The following is a 19,800-nucleotide window of genomic DNA, read 5'->3' on the forward strand; positions in this document are numbered from 1 at the left end:
AAACCATCGAATTGTACACTTTAAATGGCTGAATGGTATGGTGCATGATCCCTATCTCAAGAAAGCTGTTTATTTTTAAAGTCATAAGAGAATTTTAGATGAAAACTGCAAACTCAAACAACAAATACAGTTTTGCTTAATGCGGAACTGTTCTATAGTGTCTTCCTTTGAAGACAGGAGCCCGCTCTTACCCCTGTAAGATATCAGTTATTTCAAACAGTAATTTGCTATAAACTTGTATCTAAACTGTACTTTGTGGAAGTGAGAGAGACCAAAATAGAGACCACAGATTGTTAGCCACGAGGCAAGAACAGGGTACCACTCCCTATACCTGCTGAAGGACAATCGGTAGATCTGAGGATGGTCCTATTTACTTTTCGGGTGGTGGACAGTGGGAGAGAAGCGAGGAGGCCCATTGTTTGGAGAGGTGGCCAGCTTCAGATCGTGCAGAGATGGGTGACCTCCGACTTGCTTCCACCGCCCTCGTAAGCACACCCAGAGACTGCAGAGACTCCAATGTCAGCGCTAGGGCGCCCGGTCTTGGTCTTGGGCTGCGGCCAGGACTGGAGAGGAATGCGTGATGATAAATGCCTGATATCCGAGAAACCGAATCCTAACCTCAGACCCACAGATGCTGGAGAGAGTTACAGAGAGGACGGTTCCCTTTCTCTTTCACAGGAAATCCTCATTTTCTATCTCATTTTCCCCATTCTGCTTCATAAGGTTTAGAGCTAAACGGTTAAAGAGCCAGCAAGTCTAAAGCAAAGCCTCATAGACCTTGGGACTTTGATTAGAAAAGAAATCTCAAACTGCGGACAAAAAAAAGAGATTAGAAGTAGGAGTTCCCAGTCTCACTTTGGAAGCGACAATTCCAAAGGAGCTGCCCTCCTCTCCTCAGGCTGTCTACAACGTAACGTTCTTTGGATAAAAGGAGCTGTGAAGTTACAAATATACGCAAATAGAAATATCAATCAAAAAAGAAAACCAAGACAATTTATATCTTCTTAACATCAATAGCTTATAGTAGTAAATACTATTTGGTTAAATGAATACAATATTTTCAAACAGGGACCAAAGACAAAACTATGCTGAAATGGCAATTAATCTTCCAGGACAGAAAGCACTACTAGTGCAAAAAGCCAATACTGCCCTGACTGGTGTGGCTCAGTGGGTTGGGCGTTGTCCCGTAGCCGGTTCAATTCCCAGTCCAGGCACGTGCCTGGGTTGCAGACCCGGTCACGGGTTGGGGGCATGCAAGAGGCAGCAGATCAATGTTTCCCTCCCTTTTCCTCACTAAAATAATAAATAAATAAAATCCTTTTTAAAAAGAAGGTACCAGGAAAAGAAAACATCCTGTTGGGGTTTGGGCTCAGGATTTGCCATGGGAAGAAGGTGGAGCTCTGAGAAGGGGAGAAACACTGAAAATCCAAAAGAATCAGCTGAAATTGCACAAATTTTCACTGAATGAGCACGCTGGGTGAGTTCCCCAGCAGTCTTCCAAACTCCATAGCCAGACTAGTTCTGCTATCCTAACGCTTTCCGTTTTCCATTTCCGTGGCCTGGCTAGCCCACTTTCCACTTTGTTCTGATTTTCCACATTATCTCACATTAGAGCTCTTGGCTGTCATTTTACGTTTGAGGGTGCCTTAAAAAGTAAACTCTTTACTTGAGAGTTTATGCCACGTTTCTGCCAATTTTCCTTATTAAACATTTACAAAGTGCCCAAGTGGATTTTTTGTTTTTCTGCTTAAAGCACCTGGACCAGAGGCCATTTTCCCTGGCCATGTGTTTGTATTAACAACGTGCATGTGGGCCTCCTTTGCCCTTCCCCCACTCACTTGGGCCTTGTTTGAATGCTGGCCTCAGAACCAGTGTTAAGGCTCCTGCTCCGCCCTCAGCTGGGGTGGGTGGGTGGTGGAAAACTGACTGGTGAAGTCCATCTCTCCAGACGATACAACTGAGTAAAACGCTCTGTGCCAAAGGCCGCTCCACTGAGGGTGTACATTGGGGTCTAGGAGGGCCCCCAGCATCGGCAGAAAGGACCTTAGGCTTCACTTGATTCCTGCTTCGCAATGAGCTAGAAAGCCCATTCAGAATGAAACCCCTGGATTTGGGGTGGCCCACATATTTTTAACCTGTTTCAGACTCCTGTTCGCTGCCCAGCAGACTGCCGGCATCCCCCTCTCAGTGGGAAAGGAAAATATGGCCAAAAGAGCCAGTGGTTTCGCTGTTGAGAAACTAGGGTGTGGTGGTCTGCAGCCTCTGGCTGGCAGCCACTCCCCTCCTTCCTTCCTGGAACACAGTTCTTATAAATGATAAAGCCTTATTTTAAAAGTCCGAGTCTGTGGTCTTAATTTCTATGGCAGATGTGTGGTGACTGACTTAGCAGGCCCAGGACAGTGGAATCCAGCTGAAGTGGGTCCCATGCCAGGGGTGGAGAGCACTGTAAGCCAACCCCATGGACATAGAAGAATCCCCAGCAGTTTCGGGAACAGGCAGCACCAGGTACATCTGGAATGTGATGGGATGGGGCAGAGGCATGTTGGTAGAAAGGGATTTGAGAAGCAGTAACATCCTAGATCCATTCTACCACTTCCCTTCACTGGGTGATCGTCCCTCTTCCAACAGCAAAACACTGAAAATTTCCTCTTTAGAGAGTGTAGAGGGTCCCTGGACTGGGGGACCCATGGCACAGTTGAGAACATAAGTCTCGTACTGAAAACAGGGACTAAATGACCATATGTAGGGGCTGTTGAGGATGACCCTCCATGCCAGGCCTTCTTCACCCACGGGGCTCCCAGAACCCTGGCAGCCAGACCTTTATCTCCCGGGCAGGAGACAGAAAGAGACCTCTGGGGAATCGAGCCTGAGAAGAAAAATCTAAAGTTGCCGACATTGGGGACTCCCCAACAAACAGGCCGCCCAGATCAGAGCCACCCACAAAGTCCATGCTCCCATTCAGCTAAATCACCAGCAGCCAGCCGGGGGTGCTTCACTGCGGGGAACAGTTCCCACATGGAGAGTAGAGACCAAAGCAAACAAACAGCAGCAAAACCTGGAGGGAACAGACTATGCAGAGATTGTTTTTTTTAAATTTTTTAAAAGAGAGAGACGTAAAAGGCCCTGGCTGGTGTGGCTCAGTGGATTGAGTGCTGGCCTGCGAACCCAAGAGTCGCCAGTTCAATTCCCAGTCAGGGCACAAGTCTAGGTTGCGGGCCGGGTCCCCAGTGGGGGGCACATGAGAGGCAACCACACACTGATGTTTCTCTCCCTCTCTTGCTCCTTCCCTTCCCTTCTGTCTAAAATAATTATTAATTAATTAATTAAAAGAGAGAAACATAAAAAAAGACACCACATCCATGAAACAAGAGTAGGGACTATAAAAAAAAAACAAAAATAAAGAGAGCTATTAAAAATGTTTTAAGAACATGACAGCAGAAATTCAAAATTAAATAGAAGGGCTGGAAGGTAGAGTTGAGGCAATCTCCCAGAAAACACAGCAAAGGGCCAAACAAATAAATAATTGAAGACAACAAAATAAAACTAGAGGACCAGTCCCAGAGGTTTAACGTCTGAATAGTAGGAACTCCATAAAGAGAAAGCTCAGAAGAGCCCTGACTGGCGTGGCTCACGTGGTTGAGCATCATCCCAAAAAGCAAAAGGCTATGGGTTCGATTCCCAGTCACGGCACATGCCTGGGTTGTAGGCCAGTCCCCAGCTGGGACACGTGTGAGAGGCAACCATGTTTCTCCCACACATCGATGTTCCTCTCCCTCTCTTTCTCCCTCCCTTCCCCTCTCTCTAAAAATAAATAAATAAAATCTATAAAAAAGAGAGAGAGAGAACTCGGAAGAAAAGACTGAAATTATTTAAGAAGTCAATGGCGTCCGGTGCCAGATGGCAGGGGGCTATTGCATGTCTAAAAAGTGACGACCGGTGGGCCGACGCCAGCCTGCAGCCCATTTTTGTACACTTAAGCTAAGGAGATGTGTGGCAGAGATCATACGTGGACCACGGAAACTCAGATACTGACTACACGGCCCTTTACAAAAGAAAAAAGGAAAAAATCTGATCCTGGTCTAGCGCAATGGGTAGAACAGACATAAGCCAAGGCAAGCTGCTAGGAAAGTCCAGAACACTGGGGACAGATCGAAGGTTCCAGAGGGGAAGATACGAGACACATACGAAGGCTCAGAAACCCAATGTCTTCCAACTCCCCAAAGGCAGAACTGGAAACAAGACAACAATGGAGCAAAGTCTTCAAGATTCTGAAAGAAAATAACTTCCAATGTAGAAATCCATGGCCCTCCAAACCATCGAGCGAGTTAGCGGTGAAAGCAGTTACTTTCAGACATGCAAGGCCTCAATAGAATTACCTCCCTTTTCTCAGAAACTCCCTGGAGATGTGCTCCCCCCAAAAGGGCGAGGACAAGAAAGGAGGACATGAAATATAGCAGACGGGACAATTCAACACGGGAGAGGTGAAAACCAAGCCCAGGAGGACGGTGCGTGGAAGTGAGGGGCAAGGGCGGTGCACTGGGGGGAAGACAGCAGTCTGTGCGGCCGTGTGGCCTCACAGTCGCCCAGGTGGCCATCAGACCCGGTGCTCCTCACTCCCCTGTGCAGACCCAGGTCTCCCTGGGATGTCACTGCGGTAGTGCAGGTCTGCTGGTGGCTCTCTCAGCTTCTGTTTCTTCAAGTGTCTGGAAGTGTTTATTATTGTTTTGTTACTGCAGGATATATTCTCTGACCATAGAACTCTAGGTTAATAGTTTGTATCTTTAGTTCTTTAAAGATAATTAGTCTACTGCCTTCTAACTTACGTTGTTTCCAACAAGAAATCTGCTGACATCTCTGCTTCTGTTCTGCACATAATGTGTCTTCTCTCCCTGGCTAATTAAATTTTTTTCCTCTTTTTTAATCACTGCTTTCAATCAATTTGAGTATGGTGTGCCTTTGTGTAGGTTTCTTCTTGTTGCTTATGCTGTGAGGTTCATTGAACTTCTTCAATTTGAGTTTATAGTTTCCATTAAATTTGGAAAATGGTCAGCTGATATTTCTTAAAATACTGTCCATGGAGCCCCTCACTCTCCTCCCTCCTGGGGACTCTGATTATATACATTTGGCTCCTTGAAGTTGTCCCATAGCTCTCACTGCTGCTCTCGTTTTCCCCCAGCCATTTTCCTATGTTTCACTTTGGATCGTTTCTATTGCTATGTCTTCAAATTCACTAATTTTTTTCTTATGTGACATCTAAACCCTAACCCTTTAGTAAAAGGTACTTACAGAGAGAGATAAAAACAAGTATGATAAGAGGTTAGCAACTGTGAAATCTAGGCATAAGGTAGGTGGATGACCATTACACTATTCTTTCAACTTTTCACTATGTTGGAAATTTTCCTTAGTAAGAGATCGGAGGCAGGAAAAGAATGAGGACAGCCATTCTGTGAGAGACTGAGCAGCTCATTCGGTCTCAGTGAGAGCCTGAAAAATCCTATTACTCTCACCTGAATTCCAAAGTTCCTTAAAGGATAAATGGGGGTTTGGAGAGAGAGAGAGAGAGAAAGAAAGAAAAGAAGGAGGAAGAAGAGAAAGAGGAGGAGGGAGGGAAGAAGAGGAAAAAGAAAGGGGGAGGAGGAGAAGAGAGACTGACTGCACCATACAACCAAAATAGTCAAGTTCATGGTAACCCAACCTTGGATTGTCCGAGGAGAGCAAACTGGAAAACTCTCCGTGGCCACGTGATTGCCTCATCTTAAAATCCCAGAGAGGCGCTTTTACCGAAACACGATGAGGTCTGTAGACTGAATATTTTTAAGGGGTCTGCCTCACAGTAACCTATCGTTGAAAGCCTAGAGCGTTAGATCAACACAAGGTGAAGGAGACTCCTGCTCAGCTCCAGGGTTCTGTTTTCCTCAAATCCCCAGCATGAGTACTAACAACATGGACGTGTCCAGAGACCTGGAAAGGGCTCTCTACTCCCTCCTGCTCACCTGCTCAAGAAGATGAGTGAAAAGGAACTACAGGAGGAGAGGATCAATGGGCTTGGGTCTCCCTGCCACTCCCAGTGTGGGGGCTCTGAAAGACCATCTGAGCCTAAAAACTCTTCCTTCTTCCCCCTTAGCTGCCAAACAGAAGCAGCTTTGTTCCTGCTGCTGTTAAAGGAAGTTCATGAGGGTCATCAATGGGAAAGTCCTGAGTTACATCTCAGCCAAGCACAAGCAGCCTTTCCGCCCTCCCAGTTTTAACGCCCCCACTAGCTTATACTCGTGATTGTGAATCTATGCTGGCTCGGAACCTGAAAACAACGCTGTCTGTCCCCAGCAGCCACAGAGAAGGGAAAACACCTTGCCAGCGTGGTTCATCCAACAGGCCAGTCCAATCTGACTTTCTGCTGTGGGTGAGAGGCTGGGCCCCACATGTCCAAGACCCTTCCCAGGGCCAAGGGTCTACACCGGGATAGTACCTAGACCCAACAAAAACCCCAAATCCTTGGAGCTTTGCACTCTGAGTGACTACAAGCATTTCCTGCTCAGAGCGATCCTGAATAATGACGTCCACACAGGCAAAGGCTGACTTTCAGACACAAGGGAATGTTGTGGAGAGAAAAAGTGAAAAGTTTTCGCCTGCCAAGCCTCCCAGCCTGGAGGGTGGAGGCTTGTTCCTCCATGAAGACCCCTGGTGGCTGGCCCGAGCCTGTGGGCCCCGGGAGCCGCAGTGCCGCAGATACTGTCCTGCTGGGTTCGCTCCCTTCAAGCCTGCTGGCTACACCTCCTGTCTCAGGCCACAGGTACCCGACACACGTTGCCTCCACAAGCCAATCTTCCCTGGCAAACCTGTTTCTTCTCCCTCTTTCCTATCTCAGTGAATGGCCCGACCTTGCAATTGGCTGCCCAAGCCGGAACACCAGGGATCTTTCCAACTCCTCTTCCTCACCCACATCCAATCAGTCACCACAGCCTGACATTTCCACCTCCTGAGACTCGTTCAGGTTGATCTTCTCTCCATCAGCTGCTATTTCTCCATCACTAGCAGAGATCCCTCTCCTCACCTACACCCTCTCCACGGGTTTCCTAAGGAAACCCTCTGCCCTCCCCCCCAACCCATTCTCCACACAGCAACCAGAGATCTTTCTAAGCTAAATTCCTCTCCCTAACTTAAAGCCTCCAGTGATGGCCCACTGCTCCTGGAATAAAGAGGAAAGTCCTTCACGAGGACAGAAGAGCCCCAAGGACCTCTCCAATACCCCTTCCCACCCCCTCGCCCCCGGCTCCAGCCACACTGAGGCTTTCTCATTTTCTTGCCAAGCCTGCACACGGATCTACCTGACATACTCCCCCCGCCCCCCCACCAGCCCCACCCTTCTCCTGGCTAACTCCTCCTCGTCCTCCAGGTCTCCCTCGGCCTCCCTCATCCCCAGGCCTTGTTGAGAGTCCCCATGTGCCCCAATGTCATCGTGCCCTTTGCTCCTCTCAGGTACTGACCCTGATGAATCACCACTGCTTGTTTAAATCCCTCTAGGACCAGGTCTCCTTATGTACCATTCCACCTGCTGCCCTTAGCACAGCTCCTGACACACAGAAGAGACTGCACAAATATTGGTCAAGTGAATGAAAACTTGGTCCCAGAACCCTCCAAAGCATGCTAAAATAGAAACGATAGTAGCCTGTGATACTTGAACCTGGGCTTCTCTGACATCTCAGAAGTTCTCCAAACAAGGATTGAGTGCTAGAGACTTTGACTCAAATCCGTTATCTTCCAATGCTTTTTTAAAAAATTTGTTTGCGCCCTGGCTGGTGTAGCTCAGTGGATTGAGTGCCAGCCCGCAAACCAAAGGGTCGCCGGTTCGATTCCCAGTCAGGGCACATGCCTGGGTTGCAGGCCAGGTCCCCAGTTGGGGGCCTGCGAGAGACAACCAAGCAACGTATATCTCACACAGTGAGGTTTCTCTCCCTCTTTCTTCCTTCCTTCCGCTCCCCCAAAATAGATAAATAATCTTTAAAAAATTGTTCATTTTTCTCTACTTTTCTCCATCTTTAATTTTTCCTCCAAGAATAGGCTTTCTTGGTGTGATAAATACTTAATATCTCATTCACTTCCTACAAGGTCAGCTCTTAGACAAAATAATTAGCAGACATTTAAAGTGAAACATCAGTGTCATACAAAAAAATAGAAGGAAGGAACATTGGAGGTTTGCCCTGTGAGAGCTTGCAGTTGGAGCTGTCAGTGGTTATTCTTGCTCCAGAGCCCCAGAGACATACACTAAGATCAGATCAGTGTACCGCAGAGTAAATTACTGTATTTTAACCAATGCAAACCTTCCCAAAGGGTATCAGAGTAGGCAGTAGCTGTCTGTTGTCTAGCCATTATTAGATTATATGTCTATCAAAAGTATAAGCGATTCGTTTCCTTGATTCTTCTAATGATTTATTCAATAACTGTGAGCAGGTATACTAATCTCTGTAATTTTATCTATAAAATGATAAAAACTGCTTTGTAGTGACTCTTGTTTTCCCAGCAATGTCTTAATGTGAGACTTAAAAGAATTCTGTCATGCTGAAATTAGAGCCCCAATTTAAAAAGAGGTTAAGTAAAAAAAAAAGAGGTTAAGCAACACACCTAGGTCTCCCAGTCACTAAGCATTACAACTGGAACTGCTAGCCCTGGCCAGCGTGGCTCAGTCGGTCGGAGTGTTGTCCTGTAAACTGAAACATCGGAGGTTCGATTCTCAGTCAGGGCACACGCCTGCACTGCAGGTTTGGCCCCCAGTCGGGGCGTGTGAAAGACCAAACCGATTGGTGTTTCTCTCCCTCTCTCTCTCCCTCCCTTCCTCTCTCTCCCAAATCAGTAAGCAAGAAACAAACCTGGGACTGTTGGCTCAACGTCTGACTTCTAACCCAGAACTTTTTCCAATACCCAACACTGCAGTTAGGTACCTAGAAGCGAGCGCCCGTACAACTGTCAGCTGATTTCTCAGCAGAAACCCTGCGGGCCAGAAGGGACTGGAAGAAGTATTCAGTGATGAAAAGCAAGGACCTGCAACCTAGACTGCTCTACCCAGCAAAGCTCTCATTTAGAATCGAAGGACAGATAAAGAGCTTCCCAGACAACAAAAAGCTAAAGGAGTTCATCACCATCAAACCATGTACAAGAAATGTTACAGTCTTCTTTAAGGAGAAGAAAAAACTTAAAAATATGAATAATAAACATCTATAAAAAAGAATGAAATCTTACTATTTGTAACAGCATGGATGGACCAAGAAGGTGTTACACTAAATGAAGTAAGTGAGTTGGAGAAAGACACATACCCAATGATTTCCTTTATATGTGGAACCTAAAGAACAATATAAACAAACAAACAAGACAGAAGCAGACTCACCGATGCTATGCAGGGACAGACTGATGACTGGCAGAGGGGAGGGGGTGGGGGGCCTGACGAAACAGGCGAAGGGACTGGGAAGCGCAGGTTGGCGGTTACAGAACGTCACGGGGATGGGCAGTGCGGCACAGGGAGTGCGTCGGGAACACTGTGATGACGGCGTGTGGGGCCAGCTGGGCGCAGGGAATCCCGGGGGAAGGACTGCATGAAGTGTACGATCGGCTAACCGCTGAGCCGTACGCCCGAAACTAATATAAAAGAATATTAACTGTAGTCTTAGTCTGAATTTTAAAGAATTTTTTAAAAGGTTAAAATTTAAAGTAAATAAATAAAACGAAGTCTCAGATACCTCACCCTAACTCCAGCTCTAGCCACAGCCCTGAGCTGAGCAAGGCGATCACATAAGAGGATCCAGTTGGGGACACTCCAAGCGCTTCCCATATAGGCAACCACAGGACTGGGGCTCAGAATTTACGGCTGCTGAGTTGCCAGTGACAACTACAAAATTTGGCCTGGCTACTCCACTAAAGAAAAGATACTTCATTAACTGCCAAATACCTGTTTGCTTAAGAGGTGCTGTGTGCCAAAAACAACCCGGAGGGAAAACCCTTCAGTGCACATTCAATAGCCCTCTGGGTCCCGCGGCAGATAAACGCCCTCTTACATCTGATGGTTAACTGTGAATGGTACCTGCGACCTCCTCTTATGGAAATTTTGCCCCAATTTAAACTACTTATCACCCATAAGCGTTACATTTGGCTCAAACAAAGATGGTATTTAGAAATAAATGGGAAGAATATTGCATATGAAAAACTATGGGGGGGCATAAAACCTATGAGATTCAACGAAGGCTGTACTCAGTCTTAGATGCTCTTATTAGAAGAAAAATAATTAACCGAGCATTCAAAATTAAATTAAGAACACATGCCCACAACATGGATGAAAGAAACTGATTTTTCTTAAAAAAGACAATTAAAATAGACGTCTCCAACAAATATTTCCTTAAAAATATTAACACAAACAGGGTAGAATGAGAAAGAGGATTACAACTACCAGTGCAGAATATATTTTTAAAATTCTACAAATTTAATTTACTCAATAAACTTGAAATTTTCAAGTTGAAAGGCCTATAAGAAAATATAAATTGCCAAAACTCAAGGAAAGCAGAAGCAGAAAGCCTAAACAAATAGTAATCAAATAAATTTAAAAGGCTGTCAAATATTTAACCTCTTCCCCCCAAAAAGCAACAAATCAAACAGTTTTATGGATAAATCATTTCCAACATTCAAGGAATGGAATTTCCATGTTATTTGATCTATTCTGGAGCATATAAATAGATGAGGAACTTCCCAATCCATTTCAGGAGAGAAAAGTTCTGATGCTGAAGACCTAAAAAAGATTTGAGAGAGAAATAACTATTATATATAATATAGAATTCATTTATTCACTCAAAATATTTAGTGAGTGCCCACTACGTACCAGTACTGTTGTTCTAGGATAATCAAACGAATAAACCCGTAAGAATGAAATGTCAAATTTGACAATTCGGCATAGCAAGGAGGATAGGAAATTCTGGGGGAAATCAGGGAAAGTATCTCTTTTATACAGAGTACTCAGGGAAGACCTTATTGGTGAGGTGGCATTTGGCAACAGACCTAAAGGAATGCAGGTGTCTGAAGGGAGAGCATTTCAGACACAGGGAACAGCAAAGACACAGCCCTGAGATGGGATCATACTTGGAATGACCACAGAACAGCAAGAAGGCTACAATGGTAGTAAATAAAGATGCAAAAATAATGAGTAAAATTTAACAATACAGAAAAAGAACAATACATGACTATCAAGTGAAGTTTATTTAAAAAGTGTAATGAGCCCTGGCTGGTATGGTTCTGTGGATTGAGCAATGGCCTGGGAATCCAAGCGTCGCCAGTTCGATTCCTAGTCAGGGCACATGCCTGGGTTGCAGGCCAGGTGCCCAGTGCGGGGCATACAAGAGGCAACAACACATTGTTTCTCTCCCTCTCTTTCTCCCTCCCTTCCCCTCTGTCTAAAAATAAAAACTAAAAAAAAGTATAATGATTGATCAATATTAGAATTAATTATATTACATTACTAGATTAAATAAGAAAAAAACTATAGGATCATTTCAAAAGAAACTGAAAAAGTGGTTATTTCCCATTTTGAAAACAAAACCCTTGGTAACCTGGAACTAGAAGTAAGTAGTTTAGATGTCACTTCCTTAGGGAAGCTTTTTCTCCCCAGTCTTGGGCCAGGCCTCCCCGTTACATGCGACCATGGTGCCCTGTATCACTCCCTTGTAAGTCTCATCACAATCATGACTAATTAACTATCTGTACTAATTGCTAGACTATAAGCTCTCTAGGGGCAAGAACTAGTACCTGGTACAGTGCTCGTAACCAAGGCTCTAAGAATAAGTCTAACAAAAACTTAGCAAGACTCACGTGGAAGACATAGAAAGACCTCGGTGAGTGGAGAAATATACTCTGTTGCTTTATGGGAGACTCAATTTGCAAAAATATCAATCCTCTCTAAGTTAACCTATAAACTGAGTAAAATTCCTAGAAAAGTGCCAACATTCATCTGGATTGATAAAGGCTAAGAAGAGCCAAGATAATTTTGGGGGAAAAAGAATAATAAAGGGAGATTTCCACCTACCAAATTTCAACACATACTACAAAGTTCTGGTTATCAAAACACTAGTTTGAACACTATTTAAAAAACATTTTGGGCTTTACCTTTCCTGTCTGTTACCATTGTGGGTCATATTAACATTTTAAAAAAGAGCATGAGTACAAAAAATGACAGTGTATATAAAACAGAAATTAGGAAATGAATTAGGAAAGTTGATTATGAACTTCAAAAAATTCTAAATGCAGCTACTATGACTAAAAAGGCGTGTTGATAAAACACCAAAGAACATAGGAATTAAAATAACAGCCACCACTTAAAATAATCATCTGTTACACATAAAGCAATGCACTAGCAATTTATATATTGTCTCTAATGCTTCAAACAACCCTGCAAAGCAAATGCAATTATTAATTGTCTTAATTTTACAATGGAGTTTAGCTGACATGTCCAAAATGATAGGTATCATTTTGACTTGTCCCCAAGTTAAAACTCGTGTCTTCTGATTCCAAAGCCTTATACCAAGATTATTATTTTTTAACTTAGGAGTGTATTACTACTTAGTATCTTAGAAAACTATCCTAGATGTGGTTTCCGAGGAAAATAGTAACACTCTTCATAGGAATTATATAAGAAACCAGAATAAGTATAAGCAAATAAACTTTAATAAACACAGGTACCATCCCCCCCACCCCCTAACGGATGCTACTACTACACAGGAGCATGATTGTTTCATGCCACCCACTGTCCTTTTGGCTGCAGGGTCACGGGAAGCTCCAGCGGGTCCCAGGAGAGGGGCCCAGAAAATGGGGATAAGGGACTCAGGGCGGCAACTATGTACAAACCAGGGTGGAGGGTTTTCAGTATTTCATACCAGCCAAAGCAGCGTCTGCCAACTGGGTAACAGCCTTGAGTGCATGAATGTGCAATGCTCAGAAATTTGGGGAAAGCTTGGAAGGGTCTGGACCTAAAGAGAAGACACTATGTACATGCAAGTTGTTTCCAGAGATATTTCTTGCCTGCCTGCCACGTGTAGGTAACAACAGTTCTAGGCGCTCTGGGGAACACCACGAGGAACAAGACATGGTCCCTGCCTTCAAGGATCTTACGATTGAAGAAGGAAAACTTACACCAATTATAACCTAACGCAGAATACAATAAAGGGCCACAATAAAGAATTGAATGGCGTCTGCCCTCACTGGCACAGGTCAGGGGCACCTGCCTGGGTTGTGGGCCAGTCCCTGGTTGGGGGCATGGGAGAGACAGCCAAACCATGTTTCTCTCCCTCTCTTTCTCCCTCCCTTCCTCCCTCCCTTCCCCCTCCTCTAAAAGTAAATAAATAAAATCTTAAAAAAAAAAATTAAATGGCGTCAATAGAGTTAGAGGAGAAATTTCTATTCCAGATAGGAGAGAGGGAGATGCCTTACTGGAAAAAATATTATTGAACAGGCCTTAAAGGATAGGGGGGTTCCCAGGATGAACAAACTTATATTAGAATCCCTTAAAAAAGAGAGGAGATTCAAAAATATGATGTTTTTCATTAATAAACTGGGAATGAAGACATAGTGGGACCACTCAACAATGTTTAAATTTTAAAATGAATAGTCTACAAGGATACGGGATCACAATTATTACAAGAAAAAGTAGTTTTTATCAAAAGTACACAGAAAAAAGATAGAAGATTAAAGAAACAGAAAATCTGATCAGATTTAAGTACATACTTACTCACTGAAGCTCTCCACTCTTACTTTTAAATAATTTTTTAAAAGATTTTATTCATTTATTTTTAGAGAGAGGGGAGGGAAGGGAGAAAGAGAGGGAGAAACACCAATATGAGAGAAACGTCGACAGGTTGCCTCCGGCACGCACGGGTGCAGGGACTGAATCCGCCACCCAGGCACGGGACCGTCACATCAAACCTGCGACCTTTTGCTTGGGCGGGAGGATGACTCTCCAACCCACCGAGTCACACTGGCTGGGTCTCCACTTTTGCATTTAAAAGGCAGGGTAAAAATAATAACTTCAAATGAAAATGTGTAAGTTAAAAATACAAAATTGAACAATGTAATTTAAAACTGGGCAAAGGATCTGCACAGACGTTTCCACACAGATACACAAACAGCCAGTAAGCACAAGAAAACATGCTCGGCATCACTTGCTGTCGGGGAAATGCAAATCGCAGCCACAGAGGCTGTCACTTCAGACCCACCAGCGTGGCTATACTCAAAACACAGGTACTAAATAACAAGTGTGGGTGAGGATGTTACGAAATCGGAACCCTCATACACTGCTGGTGGAAATGTATTTAACAATGGTGCAGCCACTTTGAAGAACAGGTCGGTGGGTCCTCAAAAAGTTAACTACTGAGTTACCAAATGACCCAGCAATTCTATTCCTAGGTATTATCTACCCAAGTGAATTGAAAACACATGTTGAAAAAAATAAAAAGAAATGTACCATCAATTCTTCCAATCCATGAATATGGTATATCCATTTATTTAAGCTTTCTTTGATTCCTTTTCTCAGTGTTTTGTAGCTTTCAGCATACAGATCTTGAACGTATTCCTTTAGATTTAGACTAAGTATACCTAAGTATTTCATGGTTGCTTTGTTCTACTATAAATGGCACTATTTCAAATTTCAGTTTCTAATTGTTCATTGTTTGTATATAAAAATACGACTGATTTTCGTAAATTGACTTTGTATCTTGCAACCTTGCAAACCTACATACAATTCTTCTTATCACAGGGTTGCTCCCTTATTTGTGAAGCTAATAATCATGATTTTCACAATGCAATACAGCAAAGAAACTAAAACATTAAAAGCAAATTTGCTGCCCTGGCTGGGGTGGCTCAGTGGGTTGAGCACAGGCCTGTGAACTGAACAGTCTCCGGTTCAATTCCCAGTCAGGACACATGCCTGGGTTGCGGGTCAGGCCCCCAATTGGGGGCGTGTGAGAGGCAACGACACACTGATGTTTCTCTCTCTCTCTTTCTCTCTTCCTTCCCCTCTCTCTGAAAATAGGTAAATAAAATCTTTAAAAAATAAAATAAAAAATGGAAAAAATGCAACATTTACTTAATATAGTTCACAATATGCTTGTTTCTAAGGGAAAATAAGTGTCAGAAATGAATACCGCTTCTGTCGAGGTGTTCTCTCAACTTGTGACACATCCTGTGAATCACGGCCCCTGAAAAAGGTATCATTTAATGTACGAATGGAAACTGCATTCTTCTCCAAAAGAATGGGATTCTTATAAGCGAACATGAGGAGAAGCTGCTAACAGGAAACCACAAGAAAAACAAATTATACCTTCTGTAATCTTTGCATCTTTGGAACACACTGACAAAACTTCAGGGAACAGGAATAACCTCTAGATTATACAACATGGATTTACATAATTGAAACATCATCTGTTAATATAAAATAGATATAAAAATGCCACAAAAAACCCTGACTGCTGTGGCTCAGTTGGTTGGGCGTCATCCCGCAAAGCGATAGGTCACTGGTTCAACTACCAGTCAGAGCACACGCCTGGGTTGTGGGTTCAGTACCAGCCTGGGGCACATAGGAGAGGCAAACTATCGAGGTTTCTCTCCCTCTCTTTCTCCCTCCCTTCCCCTCTCTCTAAAAATAAATTATAGCAAAATGTTTAATAATGCCACAAAAAATGAAATTGTTCTTTCGCTTACAATCTCTTTGTAAAGGGCAGTAGACAACATTTATGGGGGGGGGTAAATCGATTGGTAGGACTGGGAACAGAAATTGGCTCGGATTACATATCGCCGGCATGCTCTTCAGTCCACTCTTCCATTTTCCAGTTCATCTGCACCTCTTTCAAGAAGTTCATCCGAGATGCTGCTTTCTCCCCCAAAACTCTGGCCCCACAGGATAGAGGTAGTCTGTCTCTTCTCAGCATCCTGTGACACTTTTATGGACCCTCTTTGTTTATCTTTTCATAATGGTATTTACTGAATTTACTGTATGCTGAGAACTCTGCTAAATGCTATGCCTGCCTTACCTCATTCAATACTATAGCACCCTACAATGCAGGTGTTATTATTACACATCTTACAGATGAAGAAATTTGGGCAGGAAAAGGTTCCATTACTTATAAAAGTCACACAGCTAATAAATGGCAGATCAGAATTTTATCCCAGGTAGTCTATTTCCAGAGCCCACTCTCTAAAGTGCTCTACAACAGCTTAAGCCATTCATTCGATACTTATGGAGTACCAAGCACTAATTCACGACACTAAAACTACATGTAAGAATAAGACAAGGTCCCCTGCAGGAACTGCTGGTCTGGGTGGGCGAGACCCACACAAAGAAGTGCAATACCCTGAGTACTGTGCATGCCCTGAGTGTGTTGGGAAGTGACAGTAAAATTTGGGACAGGGGAAGCATCTCAGCACTCAGGATGGTCTGAGTCCATCATACCGTGTGAGAGTGCCCCAAATTTCAGTCACTCTGTACTCCCCCACAATTCCTAACAGGCTCTGAGAAAACATTTGTTGAGTGAACAACTAACGTTGACCCACTTCCTCTGCTTTTGTTGTGCCTGTACCTACTGCCATTCTAAAACTCAATGCAGAAAGATGTGACAAAAAGCCAAACCTACTCTCCATCATATCCTTCTTTCGTTCATTCAATAAGTGGTCACTGACGGCCGACTATGAGCCAGCCACCGAACCTGACGTGTAATACAGCGGTGAACATGTCAGATACAGACCCTGCTGTACTGGAAGCCACATTCCAGTGGATGAAACAATCAAATACATATAAAACAAACAAACAAAAAAACACTGAGCCAGATCATTTCAGCTAATAATTTTAAGTGCTATGAATAAAATTAATGAGGAAATACGACACGCAGTGACCACTGGGTGTTAATTTACATTGGGAAGACCAGACTTGAGGGTAACATTTAAACGGGTGCACCTTTATTTTTGAAGGAAAAAAAGCAAAGCTAGAAATCCCAGCCAAAATTAGGAGCCAGAATTAACTTGTGTTATTGACAAAGGATTGCAACATTTCCCCCCCCCAAAATGTATCCCTAACTCAATTGTTAAAGGAATAGAACACTTCACACATTCCCCAATTTTATGTAAAATTGGTTTTATTTTTATAAAAAGTGGCATTGCTTTAATTCAGAAATGAAAATTTGGCCATGTTATATATTGATTTATTTTTACCTTTATGCTTGTTTACCTTTATGCTAAAAAAGTGAGGGGAGGGATGGACTAAGGAGCCACATGCATGAACAAGGTCCTGGCAAGTGGCAAGGTTGCACAAACTTGATTTCTCTAACACTTAATGATTTTGTTTTAAAAACCATCTTATTCGAAACATTTGAAAGAATGTAATGTAACATTCACATTTCATATTTCATAACCCTTTAAAAAGGGCATGGAACTAAATGGCATATTTAGAATAATTAAGAAAGTTGTGTTTTTGTTCTTTTTTACTAAGGAAAATGGACACCAGGTTTTAAAAATTAATTAACACCAATTTTGGCAAGTCATTTAACTGCTCTGGGCCTCCATTTTCCCCTCCCCCTTCAGTTAAAATGAGGCTGTTGACATTATGGGACCCCCATGGGTTCTCCCAGCCCTAAACACCGTGATTCTGCTTAGGAAATAGAAGGTATGTGATTCAGAACTTTTACTGCATGGGGAAGGCGGGTGTTATAGTGGGCACTTAAAATTGGGTATATCTCCTACACATCAACGAAAAGAATGGAAAAGAAAAAAACAATAAAAAGAGAGAGGCGAATGTTTGCTACAACAGGAGAAAATCATTGGGAAGGAAACTGTTTGCACCATTTTTAGTCTATTTCCTTTCTTACCCTCTCCTTTAGAGAAAAGACCCGTTTTAATTTTCTCTTAATTCCAAAAGAGGTAGTAGCAAAACCCACAGCGATCCTTGCACATTTTTTGTTGTCGTTGAAGAAGTAGCCAAAATACTGAAGAGGCACGGTCCGTTTACACATCGGCAATCTTAGCACAGAGGACGCCGTTTTCCAAATGTTATTGCCAACATCGGCCCTCACTCCGCTGCAGGCGGCACTCACCACGATCTATTTTTTAAAATCCATGTACGTCGAGCCTTTCATCCAAACCCATAAACAACCATTTCCTCCCTGCAACAGTGGCTCGAACAGCCCGAGACGTCCAGGCGAGCCAGGGCTGAGTCGCGCAAACAGGGGGACTGCAGACTGCGGTGCTGGGCAGGGCCGCTCCTCCCGCCGCACGCTCCAGCGTTCCTCGTCACGGGTGTGATTTAGGAGGGTTCAGGACCCTGGGAAGATCCCGCCCTTGAAACCAAGACCCGGGAACCGGAGGCGGAGAGAGAGGCGGCCTCAGCTCCGCAGAGCCAAGTCTTTGGAAATCTGGCTTCTCTCCAGAGGCCAGGAGCGGCCCGAGCTGGTGCGCGGAGCCGCTCCCAGGTGGATCTGCAGCCGGGGACCGCGGCTCGGCTCGCCGGAGGGCGGAGGAAGGGAGAGGAGGAGGGCCCAGGCCAGGATTTCGCTCATCACGATTCACGAAGGAGGGTGGGGAAAAAGGGAGGGGCTGGGGAAGGAAAAAGGAGTGGAATCAGGGGGCTTAGGGAATAAAGAAAGCAAAGAAGGGGAGAAGGGAAATGGGGGAAGGTGATGGAGTGAAGAATAGGGCGCAGGATAGGGTGATGGGGAGCAGAAGGGGAGGGTAAAGAACAGCAGAGGGTAAAGGCCAAGTGAAGGGGGAGGGAAGGGGTACCAGGGGTAAAGGGGGAGGTAAAACAAATGGAGTGGGGAGATGGAGTGAAGAGAAGAGAAATGGGGGCGAAGAGGGAAGAAATGGCGAAAAGGAGAGGGGGTGGAGGCACGAGAGGTGCGGGGATGAAGGGAAGGGATGGAGATAATGGCGAAAGATAGGAGGAGAGGGCATGGGGTGCAGAGGGGCTGGAGTGGGGAGAGTGTGGAATTCGGGAAGGGAAGAGCGAGGGAAGAAGGGAAGCGGACGCGGGCCGCAGGAGGCCGGAGGGACTTCCCTCGGAGGGCGGCGCCGGAATAACGGAGCCCTCCCAGCTGCAAGCCCCCGGCCGGGCGGGGCGAGCAGCCAGCCCGGAGGCCCTGACTCTGCGGGCAGGTACGGCGCAGGGCTCCTCCCGGGCAGCCGCAGTCCCTGCCTGCAGAGAGAACCCCGATTTCACTTACTCTCTCCGACCACGGCTTTGAGGCCAATGGGTGCCATCGCGCTGCGCGAGTCTTTGGGCTCCGAGCCTCCTCACGCGACGCTCGCGGACACCGCCGCCTCCCCGGGTCGGCGCGCTCTGCCGGCTGCAGCCCGCCGCCCTTAAGCCGCTCTAGGGACCGAATGACGCTCGGACTCCGCGCGGGGGCGCCGAGCCAGCCAGAGCGAGGCTGCCGACCAGCAGGCGAGCGCGCGCGGGGGCGGAGCCGCCCGGGGGCGGGGTCTCGCTCCAGCCGTCAGCGTCACCCGCGCGCCTACGCCAATCGCACTGCGGCCCGAGGGCTCGGCCCCGCCCGCCGAGATGCGGCTGGGCTCCAGGCGGCCTCTGTCTGGAGCTAGAGCCGCGCCCTCCCCCTCACCTCACGCGCCGCGCGCCCCCGGCAAGCGCGCGCTCCTGGAGCGCGAGATCCTATAGTCCCCAGCGCTGCCTCCGCAACTGAACCCCTGGCCACCGGCTACTGACACTGTCCATCTTCCTGCAGTCTAGCAGGTCCTGTTTTTCCTCTTTTTGGTAGCCTTTCATTCTTCCCCTCCCCA

The 19,800-nt window shown here is 45.3% G+C and overlaps 1 protein-coding gene across 2 annotated transcripts in view; it reads right to left on the reverse strand.

The window, feature by feature from the left end:
* The window catches only part of STXBP1 (syntaxin binding protein 1), a 60,429-nt gene extending 40,994 nt beyond the window's left edge, over nucleotides 1–19,435 (reverse strand). Inside the window, exon 1 of one of the 2 annotated variants that reach the window (XM_024562239.4) lies at nucleotides 19,227–19,435. In XM_024562239.4, the coding sequence (XP_024418007.1) occupies nucleotides 19,227–19,263 (37 nt within the window). In that variant the 5' untranslated portion in view covers nucleotides 19,264–19,435. The remainder of the gene's footprint in view (nucleotides 1–19,226) is intronic. The other variant, XM_024562240.4, reaches the window with a different exon arrangement.
* Nucleotides 19,436–19,800: the final 365 nt, after the last annotated feature.

This window comes from Desmodus rotundus, chromosome 1 (genome assembly GCF_022682495.2).
Source record: "Desmodus rotundus isolate HL8 chromosome 1, HLdesRot8A.1, whole genome shotgun sequence".
Lineage (NCBI taxonomy): Eukaryota > Metazoa > Chordata > Mammalia > Chiroptera > Phyllostomidae > Desmodus > Desmodus rotundus.